The 20,601-nt window shown below is 44.8% G+C and overlaps 1 protein-coding gene across 2 annotated transcripts in view; it reads left to right on the top strand.

The window, feature by feature from the left end:
- The window catches only part of LOC110522377 (uronyl 2-sulfotransferase), a 117,826-nt gene that overhangs the window by 94,301 nt on the left and 2,924 nt on the right, over nucleotides 1-20,601 (top strand). For both annotated transcript variants that reach the window (XM_036976014.1, XM_036976015.1), the window contains 5 exons: nucleotides 311-466; nucleotides 5,133-5,212; nucleotides 6,211-6,364; nucleotides 15,532-15,629; nucleotides 15,801-15,958. In XM_036976014.1, the coding sequence (XP_036831909.1) occupies nucleotides 311-466; nucleotides 5,133-5,212; nucleotides 6,211-6,364; nucleotides 15,532-15,629; nucleotides 15,801-15,958 (646 nt within the window). The remainder of the gene's footprint in view (nucleotides 1-310; nucleotides 467-5,132; nucleotides 5,213-6,210; nucleotides 6,365-15,531; nucleotides 15,630-15,800; nucleotides 15,959-20,601) is intronic.

Here is a 20,601-nt window from a genome sequence, read left to right on the forward strand (position 1 = left end):
AGAACAGCCCCCTGGAAAAATAGACACAAAAGACAGGTCAGAGGTCAGAGAGGAAGGACAGAGTAAGAGTTGGCAGTGTTCCGCTTCTTCACTTTCTTTTCTTCTTTCCTTTCGTCCTAACCATATTTGAATTCGTCCTCACTTACCTGGTGTCATCTTTCAGCTGTACCTACCATCATTCTTACCCTTATCTTAGCATTATGTTACCTCCAGAAGGCAATAATCCTGGCTTTGATTAGCTAATTGTTATTTGATGAGACAATTGTTGTTGTCTCCTCAGCAGTGTGTGTTCTGTTGTTCTCCCATTCAGGTGCTGCCGTTCCCCAGTCAGGTGGTGTATAATCGTGTGGGGAAGTGTGGCAGCAGGACGGTAGTCATCCTACTAAGGTTACTGGCAGAGAGACACCAGTTCAACCTGGTCTCCTCAGACATCCACAACAAGACACGCCTCACCAAACATGAACAGGTATGACACGCGTCACCAAGCATGAACGGGTAAAGATGGAGAAAGGGAGGGAGATGAGGAGGGATATCAGTGGTGGTTGAGGGGGTGTGCTTTAAGGGTCAGAGATGGGAGGAGTGGGGAGCGTTGCCTTGTTGTATGATGACCGGAAGCAGGGCCCGATTACAGAATAGGCACGCAGGGGCACGTGCCCCGGGGCCCCCAACCTCCAGGGGGCCCACATCCCATTTTTTTTATGTTTGATAGCACATTATAGCAAAATGTGTGGAATTGCAGGAAATTAAGTTTAAAACTGCAACATTTTCTCTCAGCCTCATGTCAAAATGTGTAGAATAGCAGGAAATTAGCTTTAAATCTGCAACATTTTATCTCAGCCTCATTGCAAAATGTGAACAAAAGCATGAAATGAGCTATAAAACAGCAAATGTTTCCCCCTGCCCTATGGCAAAAACTGTAGAATTGCTGGAAATTAGCTTTAAAATTGCCATATTTTATCATGGCAAAATGTTTAGAATAGCATTATAAAAGAGCACATTTTTCTCTCTGCACCATGGCATTAGGACATCACTACCACAAGAAGTGGTAGTGATGTCCTAATGCTATCACTTAAAGCTGTAACACAGCAAGCTACTACTGTATTGTCCTTCAGTCTTTCTAAGAAGAGGCTGAAATGATGGGAAATGTATTTTTATGATTTCCAAGAGCATTTGAAAGACATCAACACAGCATTTATAGAGGAAGTGCTGCGTGTGTTTAAAACCACATCCCTTAGAAACATGTTGAAATGACAGGCTGTGTCATGGGAAATGCCAACACAAATCAAAACATTACTGAACGCTAGTCATTCTGCATGATCAAAAATAGGTATTTATTTCTCTCTCTCTCTCTCTCTCTCTCTCTGTCTTTCTCACTCTGCCTTTCTCTCTCTCTCTCTCTCTCTCTCTCTCTCTGTCTTTCTCACTCTGCCTTTCTCTCTCTCTCTCTCTCTCTCTCTCTCTCTCTCTGTCTCTCTGTCTCTGTCTTTCTCTCTCTGTCTTTCTGTCTTTCTCGCTCTGCCTTTCTCTCTCTCTGTCTCTCTCTGCCTTTCTCTCTCTCTGTGTCTCTCTCTCTCTCTGTCTTTCTCTCTCTCTCTCTGTCTTTCTCTCTCTATCTTTCTCGCTCTCTCTCTCTTTCTTCCTCTCTCTGTCTCTGTATCTTTCTCTGTCTCTCTCTGTCTTTCTCTCTCAATCTCTCTCTCTCTGTGTCTCTGACTGTCTCCCTCCCTCTCTTCATCTTTATTCTAGTGATATTTGGGGAACATTTTAATTGGAAAGCTGACTGTACTGACTGGAGTTAACTAGGCACACCTGTCTTGTGGTAGGACCCCTATCAGGCATCTTCCATCAGTGCCAAACCAATAAAATATGCCCTCATATGCCCTTCTATAAATGACACTTCCTGCCACCTAACACCAACGTAAACAGACTCTCAGACTCTTCATAGAGGAAGAGAATAATGGTGTGTTTCTGTGTCATAGTCTATGTGGTAATGTTTCATATCCTCAAAGGCCTTTTTTATCAGTGTGAAAGTGTGCTGTAGAAATCTTTTTATGTTTGAATGGTCAGTAGATGCTAAATATTCATAACCATTACTGGATTTGAAGTAAATATTTAATTAAAGCTAATATTGAAACAGGTAGTTTAAACATTCATCAAGCCTGAACGCTTGGCTGTACTAGAATCATTAAGCCTCTGGAAAAGAGAGCGAGAGAGAGACATAAAACACCTCTGTCTATGGTCTACTAACACGTCCTCTTAGAGTAGCTGTGTGTGTGCGTGTGTGTTGACTTATGCAGATCCAGATGCATGCTGTCTAAGTTTAGAGATGCTGGTCTCCTTAGCTCCAGTCTGGCTGGGGACTAGAGTATTGGACCATTATCCTTTGGCTCAGCCAGTGGCCTGCTAATGCGTTTGCCCAGAACCGAGTGTCCCAGCCAGGGTAGCCAAACAGGTTAAGGTAACCCTACCCTTTGGAGCCTTGTGGAGCCCTATGTACCCACATCTGAGACCTGTCTGTCTCTCTATAGCCAGACTACAAGACCTGAGAGAGAGATGGCTTTATTTTGGCTTGGTCAGAAATAGCAACACAGCTTTTCTGTGAGTTTCTCTGTGTTGCTGGGTGGTGCTATGTTCTCTCTCTCACCAAATATGTTACACAGCAAACAAATGCAGCTCAGCCATGGACCCCATGTTCCTGAATACTAGCTTCCATGGATACTAAAACATTGAAATGGTCCGGCCCTGGCTTGGAGTAGCAGACTTTAAATAGGTGGAAGGTTTTAAGGGAGAAGTGAGGAGGATGTGGAGGGGTGAGGTGGAGAGATTGAAGGGAGAGGGGAGGGGAGTGGGGGTGGGATGTTGAGGGACATATGGAGTAGCAATAGCAGAAAATGTTAGTCTGTTTACACTAGCCCAGTCCCAGTGGTCTGCGGAGCCCAACCAGGAAGCGTTTAAGGCACAGACTTCAATCAGGAAGAGAGGGAGGTGAGGGGGGCATCAAATATTTCTGGAATTCCAGACTATCCTCCTCTTTCAGTCTTTCTTCCTCTCCCCCGTCTTCCCCTTCTTCCTCTACTCACCTCCCTTCCTGAATGAGAGGGGGGTTGTGTGTGTGTGTGTGTGTGTGTGTGTGTGTGTGTGTGTGTGTGTGTGTGTGTGTGTGTGTGTGTGTGTGTGTGTGTGTGTGTGTGTGTGTGTGTGTGTGTGTGTGTGTGTGTGTGTGTGTGTGTGTGTGTGTGTGTGTGTGTTTGGACTTCCCTATTCCCGTTAAATCAACCCAAACGTGTTTAGGGTGCAGAGAGAGGGGATGGGGTGTAGTGGGGGGTATAAGCTTTGGGCTAATTGGTCTGGAAGTCAGCAGAATTGAGCTTTTTCTGTATGGAGAGAGAGAGACTGTCAAATTCTCATGTGACTGGGGCCTCAGATAGCCTGTCCAAACAGACTAGCAGTGACGTCACAGTTTCTCATTGATGTTTATGGAGCAGCAGCACTTATTTCATGCCAAACACAGTGTCAAAATATGTCCCAAAAGATGTATAACTGTTGATTATAGGCATATGAACCATAATGCTATCACACTAGATAACAAATGGCTATATAACAAGTCACAATAAATATCAAGGCCTCCATGTTTTTCCTTCAGTTTATTGAGTAATGCTGGTGAGCTCAGCCAAGGTTATGACAGGGTCAGCCCTCAGTATTTAGAGGGTTGTTAGTCACCCCACTTTCGTTTCGCTGTCCCATCTCCACCCCCAGGGGTCAGGGCCAGGTGTGACCCCCACCATGGAGCTCACCTGGGGTACAACAACCTGTCTCTTGATGCAGGCCTGGGGAACCACAGAGGTGGAGAACATCCACCTAGGCTGGGATGATCTGGAACACAAAACTGTGAATGATCATGTTTTACATATGATTATGAACAGTACACAATGCAAACATTTCATTGTTCCAATCGGTTTTCTCTGCTAGTCGTTTCACAGAATGAAACCTGAGGACAGTGTTCTGGGTAGATGTCCTGGCTATCACCAGCACACTAGAACCAGATGGGCTTTATCAACAGGGAGACCCACTGAGGGATAACATAACATGTGGTGTGGTTTAGCTGCTCTCATTAATGTAATAATGGGAGATGAGGGGATTGGGGATCTCGCTCCAGCCTGTATGAGGTCAGGTTCTGACACAGTGGACAGGGGGTCTCCAACATGATGATGTTGTCAGGTTCTGACACAGTGGACAGGGGGTCTCCAACATGATGATGTTGTCAGGTTCTGACACAGTGGACAGGGAGTCTCCAACATGATGATGTTGTCAGGTTCTGACACAGTGGACAGGGAGTCTCCAACATGATGATGTTGTCAGGTTCTGACACAGTGGACAGGGAGTCTCCAACATGATGATGTTGTCAGGTTCTGACACAGTGGACAGGGGGTCTCCAACATGATGATGTTGTCAGGTTCTGACACAGTGGACAGGGGGTCTCCAACATGATGATGTTGTCAGGTTCTCCAACATGATGATGTTGTCAGGTTCTGACACAGTGGACAGGGAGTCTCCAGCATGATGATGTTGTCAGGCTCTGACACAGTGGACAGGGGGTCTCCAACATGATGACGTTGTCAGGTTCTCCAACAAGATGATGTTGTCAGGTTCTGACACAGTGGACAGGGGGTCTCCAACATGATGATGTTGTCAGGTTCTGACACAGTGGACAGGGAGTCTCCAACATGATGATGTTGTCAGGTTCTGACACAGTGGACAATGAGTCTCCAACATGATGATGTTGTCAGGTTCTGACACAGTGGACAGGGGGTCTCCAACATGATGATGTTGTCAGGTTCTGACACAGTGGACAGGGTGTCTCCAACATGATGATGTTGTCAGGTTCTGACACAGTGGACAGGGAGTCTCCACAACCTCTTAATCGATTTCTCTGCTGATGCCAGAACATGTGAAATTAATGTGTCATTAATTACAGATATTCCATCATTGCCTATTATAAAGCACAAAAGGGTTAAGTGAAAATGGTTCTAAATGAACTTTCTGTTTGTTTCTGCTTCCATCCTGGAGAGACATACTGTCTTTGATACAAGTATAGACTAGTACAGTCATTTCTCTTGATGTGTGTCTTTCAGGTGGACCTTATGAGGAACATCAGCAACATCCCTCAGCCTTTCCTGTACACCAGACATGTCCACTTTCTCAACTTCACCCGGTAACTACTGCAGAGCACATCACGTATGACAACTGGCACCATCCATCCGTCTATGATGCTAAGGTCTCAATGGCATACAGAACCACCTGAAACAGTGGAGTTTCACTGTTATAGCTATGACTGGACAATGTTTTAATCAGAACCGCCTCTATAGTTTACATTTTCAGAAAAGTCTTGACATTTGATTTAATGTCTTTACCAACAATGGCAATATGCACTGAGAGTACAAAACATTAAGAACACCTGCTCTTTGCATGACATAGACTGACCAGGTGAATCCAGGTGAATGTTATGATCCTTTAATTGATGTCACCTGTTAAATCCACTTCAGTCAATGTAGATCAGGGATCATCAACTAGATTCAGCCGCGGGCCTCTTTTTTCTTAAGCGGATGGTCAGGGGGCCGGAACATAATTACAAATCATTTGTAGACAGCAAAGAAGCCCAAACTTGTTTGGACAAATAAAATCACCCGCGGTCCGCCAGCTGGGGAACCCTGGTGTAGAGGAGGGGGAGGAGACTTGCCTTGAGACAGTTGAGATATGGATTGTGTGTGCCAATCAGAGGGTGAAGAAGTGATTGAGGTGCCGTTGAACGGGGTATTGTAGTAGGTGCCATGTGCACCGGTTTGAGTGTGTCAAGAACTGCAACACGTTTGGGTTTTTCACACTCAACAGTTTCCTGTGTATCAAGAATGGTCCTTCACCCAAAGGACATCCAGCCTAGTTGACATAACTGTGGGAAGCATTGAAGTCAACATGGGCCAGCATCCCTGTGGAAAGTTTTCGATACCTTGCCCATGGCCCGACGAATTGAGGCTGTTCTCAGGGGAAAGGGAGGTGCAATGAATATTAAGAAGGTGTTCCTCATGTTTTGTACAGTGTAAGCCAGTTGCCCATCTCCTTATCAACTAGGCCCCAATACTGCCCCACTGTGAAGAACTGTACTATGTACCCTGTATAAATATGTGCCCGTCCATCTGTCCCTCTGTCTGTCAGGTTCAGGATAGAGCAGCCCGTCTACATCAACATCATACGGGACCCCATTAACCGTTTCCTCTCCAACTACTTCTTCCGACGTTTCGGGGACTGGAGGGGGGAGCAGAATCACCTCATCCGAACACCAGGGATGAAAGGTGACGAGAGATACCTGGTGAGACTTCTTCGTTCCATTAGCAGCATCAGTGTGTTGGTTTGAATGCTAATGGTCCAGGATATTAATGTAGTATGAGGATCATTCTGACCTCAACAGTAACTGACTGGATGACTGAGTTATTAGATTGTACACAGTCCTTCCTTGTCTCCATCTGTTTCAGCGTCAGGATGGCTGTGTAATGCTTCCATTATTCTCTGGCAATAAGGCACGTTATTGAAAAACAATTATACATGAGATGTCTCATTCTCGAACATTCTACAAAAGGAAATTGATAAATTGGAAGGTTTCAGATTATATGGATTTAATAGATTTTACAGTGTTTTTGACTCTGCATGAGTGTCTTAGGTTCAACTGATTTAGATGCTGGAACATCAAACACCTTCTTTTCTTACCATAATGACATATTTGAGAAAAAATAATCAGGTGAGTCTCAGCATATACTGTAGTAATAGTAATAATATCACTGTGTTAGTTATAGCCCTACGGTATTGAATGTATGAAGTCCTGAAAGAGTTCCTTGTAACAGTTCTACAATAGAAACCATAGGTCTATTCCTAGAAGGCACAGGGTACGTGGTGTGGCATACAAAGGAAGGGTAATGAAGTGTTTGCCCCTTGTGGGCTGTTGTCATTCCTCCATTTTCCCATTCCTCCATTACTCTATTGTCCCATTCCTCCATTCTCCCATCCCTCCATTCTCCCATCCCTCCATTCCTCCATTCTCCCATCCCTCCATTCTCACATTTCTCCCATTCCTCCATTCCTCCATTCTCCCACCCCTCCATTCTCCCATTCCTCCTTTCCTCCATTCCTCCATTCTCCCATCCCTCCATTCTCCCATCCCTCCATTCTCCCATCCCTCCATTCCTCCATTCTCCCATCCCTCCATTCTCACATTTCTCCCATTCCTCCATTCCTCCATTCCTCCATTCTCCCATTCCTCCATTCTCCCATTCTCCCATCCCTCCATTCTCCCATTCCTCCATTCTCCCATCCTCCCATTCTCCCATCCTCCATTCTCCCATTATCCCATCCCTCCATTCTCTCATTCCTCCATTCCTCCATTCTCCCATTCCTCCATTCTCCCATTCCTCCATTCTCCCATTCCTCCATTGCTCCATTCTCCCATTCCTCCATTCTCCCATTCCTCCATTCTCCCATTCCTCCATTCTCCCATCTTTACATTCTCCCATCCCTCCATTCTCCCATCCTTCCATTCTCCCATCCCTCCATTCCTTCATTGTCCCATCCCTCCATTCCTCCATTCCTCCATTGTCCCATTCCTCCATTCCTCCATTCTCCAATTCCTCCAATCCTCTATTCCTCCATTCTCCCATTCCTCCATTCTCCCATTCCTCCATTCTCCCAATCCTCCATTCTCCCATTCCTCCATTCTCCCATCCCTTCATTCTCCCATCCCTTCATTCTCCCATTCCTCCATTCTCCCATTCCCCCATTCGTCCATTCTCCCATTCTCCCATTCTACCATTCTCACATTCCTCCATTCATCCATTCTCCCATTCCTCCATTCTCCCATTCCTCCATTCGTCCATTCTCCCATTCCTCCATTCGTCCATTCTCCCAGTCCTCCATTCTCCCATCCCTCCATTCTCCCATCCCTCCATTCTCCCATCCCTCCATTCTCCCATTCCTCCTTTCGTCCAATCTCCCATTCGTCCATTCTCCCATTCCTCCATTCCTCCATTCTCCCATTCCTCCATTATCCCATCCCTCCATTCCTCCATTCGTCCATTCTCCCATTCCTCCATTCGTCCATTCTCCCATCCCTCCATTCTCCCATCCTTCCATTCTCACATCCCTCCATTCCTCCATTCTCCCATTCTCCCATCCATTCTCCCATTCCTCCATTCTCCCATTCTCCCATCCCTCCATTCCTCCATTCTCCCATTCTCCCATCCTCCATTCTCCCATTCTCCCATCCCTCCATTCTCCCATCCTCCATTATCCCATTCTCCCATCCCTCCATTCTCCCATTCCTCCATTCCCCCATTCTCCCATTCCTCCATTCTCCCATTCCTCCATTCTCCCATTCCTCCATTCTCCCATTCCTCCATTTCTCCATTCTCCCATCCCTCCATTCCTCCATTCTCCCATTCCTCCATTCATCCATTTGTCCATTCTCCCATTCCTCCATTCTCCCATTCCTCCATTCTCCCATTCCTCCATTTTCCCATTCCTCCATTCTCCCATTCCTCCATTCTCCCATTCTCCCATCCCTCCATTCCTCCATTCTCCCATTCCTCCATTCTCCCATTCCTCCATTCTCCCAGTCTCCCAGTCCTCCATTCTCCCATTCCTCCACTCTCCCATTCCTTCATTCGTCCAATCTCCCATTCCTCCATTCTCCCATTCCTCCATTCTCCCATTCCTCCATTTCTCCCATTCCTCCATTCTCCCATTCCTCCATTCTCCCATTCGTCCATTCTCCCATTCCTCCATTCTCCCATTCCTCCATTTGTCCATTCTCCCATTCCTCCATTCTCCCATTCCTCCATTCCTCCATTCTCCCATTCCTCCATTCTCCCATTCCTCCATTCTTCCATTTGTCCATTCTCCCATTCCTCCATTCCTCCATTCCTCCATTCCTCCATTCTCCCATTCCTCCATTCTACCATTCCTCCATTCCTCCATTCTCCCATTCATTCTCCCATTCCTCCATTCCTCCATTCTTCCATTCCTCCATTTGTCCATTCTCCCATTCCTCCATTCTCCCATTCCTCCAATCCTCCATTCTCCCATTCCTCCATTCTCCCATTCTCCCATCCCTCCATTCCTCCATTCTCCCATTCCTCCATTCTCCCATTCCTCCATTCTCCCATTCCTCCATTCTCCCATTCCTCCATTCTCCCATTCCTCCATTCGCCCATTCTCCCATTCCTCCATTCGTCCAATCTCCCGTTCCGCCATTCTCCCATTCGTCCATTTCTCCCATTCCTCCATTCTCCCATTCCTCCATTCTCCCATTCCTCCATTCTCCCATTCCTCCATTCGTCCATTTCTCCCATTTGTCCATTCTCCCATTCCTCCATTCTCCCATTCCTCCATTCCTCCATTCTCCCATTCCTCCATTCTCCCAATCCATTCTTCCATTCTCCCATTCCTCCATTCTCCCATTCCTCCCTTCCTCCATTCTCCCATTCCTCCATTCTCCCATTCCTCCATTCTCCCATTCCTCCATTCTCCCATTCCTCCATTCCTCCATTTGTCCATTCTCCCATTCCTCCATTCTCCCATTCCTCCATTCCTCCATTCCTCCATTCTCCCATTCTCCCATCCCTCCATTCTCCCAGTCCTCCATTCTCCCATTCCTCCACTCTCCCATTCCTCCATTCGTCCAATCTCCCATTCCTCCATTCTCCCATTCCTCCATTCTCCCATTCTTCCATTCTCCCATTCCTCCATTCGCCCATTCTCCCATTCCTCCATTCTCCCATTCCTCCACTCTCCCATTCCTCCATTCGTCCATTCTCCCATTCCTCCATTCGTCCATTCTCCCATTCTTCCATTCTCCCATTCCTCCATTTCTCCCATTCGTCCATTCTCCCATTCGTCCATTCTCCCATTCCTCCATTCTCCCATTACTCCATTCTACCATTCCTCCATTCTCCCATTACTCCATTCTACCATTCCTACATTCTCCCATTCCTCCATTCTCCCATTCCTCATTCTCCCATTCCTCCATTCTCCCATTCCTCCATTCTCCCATTCCTCCAGTCTCCCATTCCTCCATTCTCCCATTCCTCCATTCTCCCATTCCTCCATTCCCCCATTCCTCCATTCTCCCATTCTCCCATTCCTCCATTCCTCCATTCCTCCATTCTCCCATTCCTCCATTCCTCCATTCTCCCATTCCTCCATTCTCCCATTCCTCCATTCCTCCATTCTCCCATTCCTCCATTCTCCCATTCCTCCATTCTCCCATTCCTCCATTCCTCCATTCTCCCATTCCTCCATTCTCCCATTCCTCCATTCCTCCATTCCCCCATTCCTCCATTCTCCTGACACGTGTCCTTTTCTCTCATATTGTGTTTCCCGCAGAGTTTGTGGGTTTAATAGGAATTCATGATGTTTTTTGGTAAGAGGAATAGAGAGTTTGAGAAATTGAGGAGTAGCGAAAAAGAGCAAGAAAGAGGGGAAATGGTGGTCTGTTATCAAAGCCCCAGTTCTACCATCGTCGCGTGGCCCCAGTCGGGCCCTATGAGGGTACAGGGGCCCACTCAAAGCTTATGAATGGTTTATGAAGCTAATATGTCATGTTTCTGACAGGTCTCTGTGTTGTGCTGTGACCTGAATGTACACCAGGTGTCCCAGTATAATTAACACCACAGAACCCCAGACAGGACCAGAGCTGGGTGACAGAGTGTAGTATTTAATAGTGGGCATGTGAAATGCAACCTAACACTTCCTGCAACCTTAGTGATATCATAATTCACACATCACACACACACACACCCGCCTCACCCTACCACTCCCTCTCTGTTTTTGTGGGTACATTAAGTCATGTTTTATGTGTATAAGGGGGGAGGAACACAGTGAAGTCACAGGCAAATGTCATGTGAGTCACAGGCACGACATTGTTGATAAGTGTGAAAACAAGGACTGCAGGGATCTGGCTGAGAGTGGGTCCAGAATGGAAACATACAGTGCATTCGGAAAGTATTCAGACCCCTTCCCTTTTTCCACATATTGTTACATTACATTACTTATTCTAAAATGTATTAAATAAAACATTTTCCTCATCAATCTACACACAATAGCCCATAGTGACAAAGCAAAAATAGGTTTTAGAATTTTTTGCAAATTTATTATGAGTTAAAAACAGAAACACCTTACATGCATAAGTATTCAGAACCTTTGCTATTAAACTCGAAATTGAGCTCAGGTACATCCTGTTTCCATTGATCATCCTTCAGATGTTTCTACAACTTGATTGGAGTCCACCTCTGGTAAATTCAATTGATTGGACATGATTTGGAAAGGTACATATCTGTCTACATAAGCTCCGACAGTTGACAGAGAAAAAACCAAGCCATGAGGTCAAAGGAATTGTCCGTAGAGATCCGAGACAGGATTGTATCGAGGTAAAAAAAAAATGTCTGCAGCATTGAAGGTCCCCAAGAACGCAGTGGACTGCATCATTCTTAAACGGAAGAAGTTTGGAACCACCAAGACTCTTCCTAAAGCTAGCCATCTGGCCAAACTGAGCAATCCGGGGGAGAAGGGCCTTTGTCAGGGAGGTGACCAAGAACCGGATGGTCAATCTGACAGAGCTCCAGAGTTCCACTGTGGAGATGTGAGAACCTTCCAGAAGGACAACCATCTCTGCAGCACTCCACCAATCAGACCTTTATGGCCAGATGGATCCCCTCCTCATTAAAAGGCACATGACAGCTCGCTTGAAGTTTGCCAAAAGGCACCAAAAGACTCTCAGACCATGAGAAACAAGATTCTCTGGTCTGATGAAACCAAGATTGAACCCTTTGGCCTGAATGACAAGCATCACGTCTGGAGGAAAGCAAGCACCATCCCTACTGTGAAGCATGGTGGGGGCAGCATCATGCTGTGGGGATGTTTTGTCAGTGGCAGGGACTGGTAGACTAGTCAGTATCGAGGTAAAGGTGAACTGAATAAAGTACAGAGAGATCCTTGATGAAAACCTGCTCCAGAGCGCTCAGGACATCAGACTGAAGGTTTACCTTCCAACAGGACAATGACCCTAAGCACACAGCCAAGACAACACAGGAGTCGCTTCGGGACAAGTCTCTGAATGTGGCCTAGACAGAGCCCGGACTTGAACCCCATCGAACATCTCTGGAAAAACCTGAAAATCGCTGTGCAGTGATGCTCCCCATCCAACCTGACAGCTTGAGAGGATCTGCAAAGAAGAATGGAAGAAACTCCCCAAATACAGGCATGGCAAGCTTGTCGCGTCATACCCAACAAGACTCGAGGTTGTAATCGCTGCCAACGGTGCTTCAACAAAGTACTAAGTAAAGGGTCGGAATATGTAAATGTCATGTTTTTGCGTTTTCAGTATGGGGTATTGTGTGTAGATTGATGAGGGAAAAAAGCAATTTAATTAATTTTAGAGTAAGGCTGTAACGTAACAAAATGTGGAAAATGTCAAGGGGTCTGAATACTTTTTGAATGCACTGCATAGTGTCCTACTCCCGCTACACACACACTCTCTCCTTCCTGCTTCCCTGGATGGAGGAAGAAATTATTCTAGACTGTTATAGTTCTAATTGATGGGAGAAGTGCAAGAATGAACAGTACTTTGCTAAATTGTGTACGTGTGTGTGCGTGTGCGTATGCGTGTGTGTGTAGTATTTATGTGCTTCTCAGTGTGTGTCTTTTCAAATCTATTCACCCTAGCTCTCCCCTGTCCCTTCTCCTTTTATCCCAGACCCAGACTCGGTACCAAGTCAGTGTGTGGGTGTACAGGTTAGAGGTAATTTGTACATGTATGTGAGGGTGAAGTGACTATGCATAAATAATAAACAGCGAGTAGCAGCTGCGTAAAAATAAATGGATGGGGGGTTCAATGTAAATTGTCCAGTGGCCATTTGATTAACTGTTCAGCAGTCTTTTGGCTTGGGGGTAGAAGCTGTTAAGGAGCCTTTTGGTCCTAGATTTGGCACTCCGGTACCACTTGCCATGCGGTAGCAGAGAAAACAGTCTATGACTTGGGTGACTGGAGTCTCTGACAATGTTTTGGGCTTTCCTCTGACACGCCTGGTATAGAGGTCCTGGATGGCAGGAAGCTTGGCCCCAGTGATGTACTGGGCCGTACACACTACCCTCTGTAGCGCCTTACGGTCAGATGCTGAGCAGTTGCCATACCAGGTGGTGATGCAACCGGTCAGGACGCTCTCGATGGTGCAGCTGTAGAACTTTTTAAGGATCTGCTAACCCATGACAAATCTTTTTAGTCTCCTGAGGGGGAAAGGGTGTTGTCATGCCATCTTCATGACTGTCTTGGTGTGTTTGGACCATGATAGTTTGTTGGTGATGTGGACACCAAGGAACTCGAAGCTCTCGACCCGCTCCACTACATCCCCGTTGATGTTAATGGGGGCCTGTTCAGCCCACCTTTTCCTGTAGTCCATGATCAGCTCCTTTGACTTGCTCACATTGAGGGCGAGGTTGTTGTCCTAGCATTGTGTCTCTGACCTTCTCCATGTCAGATATAGAGTTTAAATGTATTCAATTTAGAGTTTCCAGCCCAATATTACACTTTATATACATCACAGAAGACTGAAATATAACAAAACTGTTTGACATAGAAACACCAGATTTTAGGTGGGTTTCTTTAGATAATGTTTATTATGAATATTAATAACATTCCACCCATGAAGCCAAAAAGGGCGCTTTTGGCCATTGACAACAGGAAAGGGTTACCCTCTGTGGTGAGGCATCTAGGCTCCAGCTGTGAACTTGACAAATTGCCCTTTTCCAAGTAAAACTGAGGACATTCTCACCTATCAGCATGTAGGCCACATTGAAATAAACCAACATCACACAAGACCTCCTGCTCTTTTTATTCATGTCTACTCTCTCTTCACCTGTTTCAACTCAGAGAAATGGGTCTGGGTTTTCGTGTGTGTGTGTGTGTGTGTGTGTGTGTGTGTGTGTGTGTGTGTGTGTGTGGGTGTGCGAGCTTGCGTGCCTGCTTGTGTATGTGAATGGTTTTGAGTGTGTGTGTGTATCTTTCATGTGTTTTTGAGTGTTGTGTCGCCCAGGCCTCGTTGCTGTCAATAAAGCTTACGTCACCTGACATGACATGGATTTGACTCTTGGGTTTGTAGCAGAGAGAGAGAAAAGACTGGGTGACTTCACTCCTTTATGGGTTTTTAATCTCTTTCTTTTTTAATTTGGTCTCAGTGGGCCTTCTTTGTTCAGCCCACTGGTTAAACAGAGAGGTGGTTTAGTGTTTCACTGCTCTGCTCCAGTGGCTCCTGCCTCTGGGCCTTCTTTGTTCAGCCCACTGGTTAAACAGAGAGGTGGTTTAGTGTTTCACTGCTCTGCTCCAGTGGCTCCTGCCTCTGGACACTTTCTTTTTCATATAGGGGCTGGGTCAGGAGGGAGAGAAGATGGTGGGATTGGGATGTTTGTAGCGTGGCCAAAATAATGTGGCTAGCGGAGGAGACCAAAGGTCACCCTTGTTTCAGTATATTGGTCTGCATTACTAAACAGTCATCATTTTGGTCAGAGAATAATAGCATTGACCTCTCACTACATGTTGCTCTTGAGATACCCTACATATTCCACTGAGAAGGAAACAGATTAGCTAATAACTGCTTATAGGAAGCTGAATGTCTTATTTAGGCTGTCAGAGAGTGGTTTGAAGATAGTGCCTGTTTACTTTTTTTGGTTTGTTTAAAAAAGTATCTTTATTTAAGATGTTCACATTTTACAATCATAAATAATTCAAATAAATACATATTAACTTCATAATTACGTAACATGATTTAGAAATGTAATTATGCCCCCCACCTCTTTGCCTGCTAGGAGGAGGGGTGGTGCAGGGAGATCTACATCCCATTTAACTAAGTGGCCAGAGATCAAACATATTAATAGTGCCATGGAAGTTTCTGGAGTTCATCTTATTTCTTCTTTTTAGTTCCTTTTTGATTTGTTAAAATACTATGTAAAATAGTGTTCAAACCAAAAAGTTATGTTATAGCCATAATGCAGCTTGTCTTCCAAATGTTACTGTTTACCACCATAATTCTTAGGTAATGTCAATGATTCTTGTCCACCATAATAGGTTTACCAATGCTAACCATCAAAAAGTAGTATGAGTTCCTTAAGACAGAAGACTTGGTGAAGGGTTCCCCCTAGTGAGAGTAATGTACAATTGCACTTTTCATTCAATCCCATTATTCTTGCAGAATAGTAGGCGTCTTGTCACATTGGAGGCTGCTGAGGGGAGGATGGCTCATAATAATGGCTGGAATGGCGTGAATGGAATGGCATTAAACCATGTGTTTCATGTATTTGATACCATTCCACATATTCCGCTCCAGCCGTTACCACGAGCCCATCCTCCCCAATTAATTGGTGCCGCCAACTTCCTGTACAACCTGAAGGTGATTGTCTGGTTTTCTGATGGGCTGTCTCTTCGGTCTCCCTCCTGTCCAGGACATCAATGTGTGCATCCTGGAGAATTACCCAGAATGCTCCAACCCCAGACTCTTCTACATCATCCCATATTTCTGTGGACAGCACCCCCAGTGCAGGTAATAAGACCAGTATTGCAGGGAATCAGGCTCCACATTTGTTACACATTATCCTGACTGGTATTAATATTTTTTCAAAAGGTAATGTTTATTAAAGTATTATTTGTTATAATTCCCTCTGGGTTGGTTAATATTTTCCTCTGACTGTGCCTGTTGTTCTGTGTGTTTCAGGGAGCCGGGACAATGGGCACTGGAGAGGGCCAAACAGAACGTTCTAGAGAACTTCCTTATTGTGGGGATCCTAGAGGAGCTGGAAGATGTCCTGCTTCTTCTAGAGAGACTGTTACCTCACTACTTTACTGACGTACTCAACATCTACAAGAGCCCAGGTAGGCCTACACACCAGATTTTAACTGCCCTTTGTGCAGGCTGACCATCTACCACGTTGTTGTCCTTATAAACTGGGGATTTCACTAGCGCAGCACCTGTTTCCACGATGGTGTTGTAGCCTATACCCATATCAGATGAGCAACTTTCTCTGGGGACGGTTCCACATTCTGAAATAGCATTTTTGTCCCACCCAGTTTATCATTGGAATGTGCTACAAAACGAGGCAATGGTGTGCTTTAGGACCATACGGATGCCTCCGAGCGGTCAGGTAGACTGTAGTGTTTATCCTACTGAATCAAAATAAGAAAAAATGATTAGTTATGCCCCCACTTCTAAAACCAAAGTTGCACCCCTGCCCATATCGTACACCTTTCTTTTTATTTATCTGGTTAGGCCTAAATTAGTCATTTTAGCGTGAGCTAGGCTATATATATGGAAAGTAAACTGGAAACGTGTCGTATTCTCACACACAAATAAGAGACCGTGTGCGTGGCTGGTAGCCTTATGTCTGCCTCGTGGCTCAAAGAATACAGCAAGCTTGTGGGTTTAAAAAAAATGTATTATATTGATAAAAAATGTTTCCGACCCGCAATATATTTGTTCTGAACCACTAGCCAACCTAAGCGTTGAAAGAATGTTTTCATTTCACCCGCTAGCGGATATTTTTGTGTCTCACCTGCTACTCGACTAATGATTAGCCCAATAGGGTAAATGCAGATAGGTAACCCCATGCTTCAGCCTATTTATTTATAGCCACTATGCTGTATGGGCTACAGGTGATAATGTTTATTCTTAATAGCATACTTGATAATAGCATACTTAAAGTAATAGCATACTTTAAAATTCTACCAATATTATTTGGCTCATTTCTGGAGGTGGAAATTATATTTTAGAAGGTGTTTTTTTGACATTCATTTTGAAGTAGTGTGTCCTTTTAAAAAGTCCCCAGAACTGAGAACCTCAGTCCTGCTACATAGAAATGATCCAGGGTGGGGTCCGCAACCTTTTCCCACCAATGCTACACAGGAAACACTGGTACATACACAACCACACCCTGGCATGTACAGTACCAGTCAAAAGTTTGGACACCTACTCATTCAAGGGTTATTCTTTATTATTACTATTTTCTACATTGTAGAATAATAGTGAAGACATCAAAACTATGGAATCATGTAGTAACCCAAAGTGTTAAACCAATCTAAATATATTTTATATTTGAGATTCTTCAAATAGGCACCCTTTGCCTTGATGACAGCTTTGCACACTCTTGGCATTCTCTCAACCAGCTTCATGAGGTGCTGGAATGAATTTCAATTAACAGGTGTGCCTTGTTAAAAGTTCATTTGTGGTATTCCTTTCCTTCTTAATTTGTTAGTTTGAGCCAATCAGTTGTGTTGTGACAAGGTAAGGGTGGGAACAGAAGATACCCTATTTGGTAAAATACCAAGTCCATATTATGGCAAGAACAGCTCAAATAAGCAAAGAGAAACGACAGTCCATCATTACTTTAAGACATGAAGGTCAGTCAATTCAGAAAATGTCAAAACCATCAAGCGCTATGATGAAACTAGCTCTGATGAGGACCGCCACAGGAAAGGAAGACCCAGAGTTACCTCTGCTGCAGAGGATAAGTTCATTAGAGTTACTAACCTCAGAAATTGCAGCCCAAATAAATGCTTCACACAGTTCAAGTAACAGACACATCTCAACCTCAACTGTTCAGAGGAGACTGCATGAATCAGGCCTTCATGGTTGAATTGCTGTAAAGAAACCACTACTAAAGGACACCAATAATAAGAAGAGACTTGCTTGGGCCAAGAAACATTAGCAATGGGCGTTAGATCGGTGGAAATCTGTCCTTTGGTCTGATTTGTCCAAAGTTTAGATTTTTGGTTCTAACCGTTGTGCCTTTGTGAGACGCAGAGTAGGTGAACGGATGATATCTGCATGTGTGTTTCGCAACCATGAAGCATGGAGGAGGAGGTGTGGGGGTGCTTGCTGGTGACACTTTCAGTGATTTATTTAGAATTCAAGGCACTCTTTTTATTGAAATGTATTTCATTTTATGTTTTTTTCACCCTTTTTCTTCCCAATTTCATGGTATCCAATTGGTAGTTATAGTCCTGTCCCATCGCTGCAACTCCCATATACAGTGCCTTGCGAAATTATTCGGCCCCCTTGAACTTTGCGACCTTTTGCCACATCGAGAGACTGACATTTTTTCCCATTCCTCCTTGCAAAACAGCTCGAGCTCAGTGAGGTTGGATGGAGAGCATTTGTGAACAGCAGTTTTCAGTTCTTTCCACAAATTCTCGATTGGAATTAGGTCTGGACTTTGACTTGGCCATTCTAACACCTGGATATGTTTATTTTTGAACCATACCATTGTAGATTTTGCTTTATGTTTTGGATCATTGTCTTGTTGGAAGACAAATCTCCGTCCCAGTCTCAGGTCTTTTGCAGACTCCATCAGGTTTTCTTCCAGAATGGTCCTGTATTTGGCTCCATCCATCTTCCCATCAATTTTAACCATCTTCCCTGTCCCTGCTGAAGAAAAGCAGGCCCAAACCATGATGCTGCCACCACCATGTTTGACAGTGGGGATGGTGTGTTCAGCTGTGTTGCTTTTACGCCAAATATAAAGTTTTGTATTGTTGCAAAAAAGTTCAATTTTGGTTTCATCTGACCAGAGCACCTTCTTCCACATGTTTGGTGTGTCTCCCAGGTGGCTTGTGGCAAACTTTAAACAACACTTTTTATGGATATCTTTAAGAAATGGCTTTCTTCTTGCCACTCTTCCATAAAGGCCAGATTTGTGCAATATACGACTGATTGTTGTCCTATGGACAGAGTCTCCCACCTCAGCTGTAGATCTCTGCAGTTCATCCAGAGTGATCATGGGCCTCTTGGCTGCATCTCTGATCAGTCTTCTCCTTGTATGAGCTGAAAGTTTAGAGGGACGGCCAGGTCTTGGTAGATTTGCAGTGGTCTGATACTCCTTCCATTTCAATATTATCGCGTGCACAGTGCTCCTTGGGATGTTTAAAGCTTGGGAAATCTTTTTGTATCCAAATCCGGCTTTAAACTTCTTCACAACAGTATCTCGGACCTGCCTGGTGTGTTCCTTGTTCTTCATGATGCTCTCTGCGCTTTTAACGGACCTCTGAGACTATCACAGTGCAGGTGCATTTATACGGAGACTTGATTACACACAGGTGGATTGTATTTATCATCATTAGTCATTTAGGTCAACATTGGATCATTCAGAGATCCTCACTGAACTTCTGGAGAGAGTTTGCTGCACTGAAAGTAAAGGGGCTGAATAATTTTGCACGCCCAATTTTTCAGTTTTTGATTTGTTGAAAAAGTTTGAAATATCCAATAAATGTCGTTCCACTTCATGATTGTGTCCCACTTGTTGTTGATTCTTCACAAAAAAATACAGTTTTATATCTTTATGTTTGAAGCCTGAAATGTGGCAAAAGGTTGCAAAGTTCAAGGGGGGCGATTACTTTTGCAAGGCACTGTATAGTCGGGAGAGGCAAAGGTCAAGAGCCGTGTGTCCTCCGAAACACAACCCAGCCAAGCTGCACTGTTTCTTGACACAATGCCCGCTTAACCCAGAAGCCAGCCACACCAATTTTTATTAATATATATATATATATATATATATATATATATATATATATATATATATATATTATATATATATATATATTATATATATTAAAACATTTATTTATTTATTTTACCCCTTTTTTCTCCCCAATTTCATGGTATCCAATTGGTAGTAGTTAGTCTTTTCTCATCGCTGCAACTCCCGTACAGACTCGGGAGAGGCGAAGGTCGAGAGCAATGCGTCCTCCGAAACACAACCCAACCAAACCGCACTGCTTCTTGACACAATGCACATCCAACCCGGAAGCCAGCCGCACCAATATGTCGGAAGAAACGCAGTACACCTGGCAACCGTGTCAGCATGCATTGCTCCCGGCCCGCCACAGGAGTCGCTAGTGCGCGATGGGACAGGAACATCCCTGCCTGGCCAAACCCTCCCCTAATCCAGACGACACTGGGCCAATTGTGCGCCACCCCGTGGGTCTCCCAGACACGGCCAGCTGCAACAGAGCCTGGACTCTAACCAGGTTCTCTAGTGGCACAGCCTTAGACCACTGCACCACTCGGGAGGCTCAAGGGACACTTAACCAGCATGGCTACCACAACATTCTGCAGTAATATGCCATCCCATCTGGTTTGCGCTTAGTGGGACTATCAGTTGTTTTTCAACAGTACAATGACACAACACACCTCTAGGCTGTGTAAGGGCTATTTGACCAAGAAGGAGAGTGATGAAGTGCTGCATCACATGACCTGGCCTAGACAATCCCCCGACCTCAACCAAATTGAGATGGTTTGGGATGAGTCGGACTGCAAAGTGAAGGAAAAGCAGCCAACAAGTGCTCAGCATATGTGGGAACTCCTTCAAGACTGTTGGAAAAGCATTCCAGGTGAAGCTGGTTGAGAGTATGGCAAGAGTGTGCAAAGCTGTCATGAATGCAAAGGGTGGCTACTTTGAAGAATCTATAATAATTGAGCTGTTCTTGCCATAATATGGACTTGGTCATTTACCAAATAGGGCAAT

Source organism: Oncorhynchus mykiss, chromosome 4, assembly GCF_013265735.2.
Source record: "Oncorhynchus mykiss isolate Arlee chromosome 4, USDA_OmykA_1.1, whole genome shotgun sequence".
Classification (NCBI taxonomy): domain Eukaryota; kingdom Metazoa; phylum Chordata; class Actinopteri; order Salmoniformes; family Salmonidae; genus Oncorhynchus; species Oncorhynchus mykiss.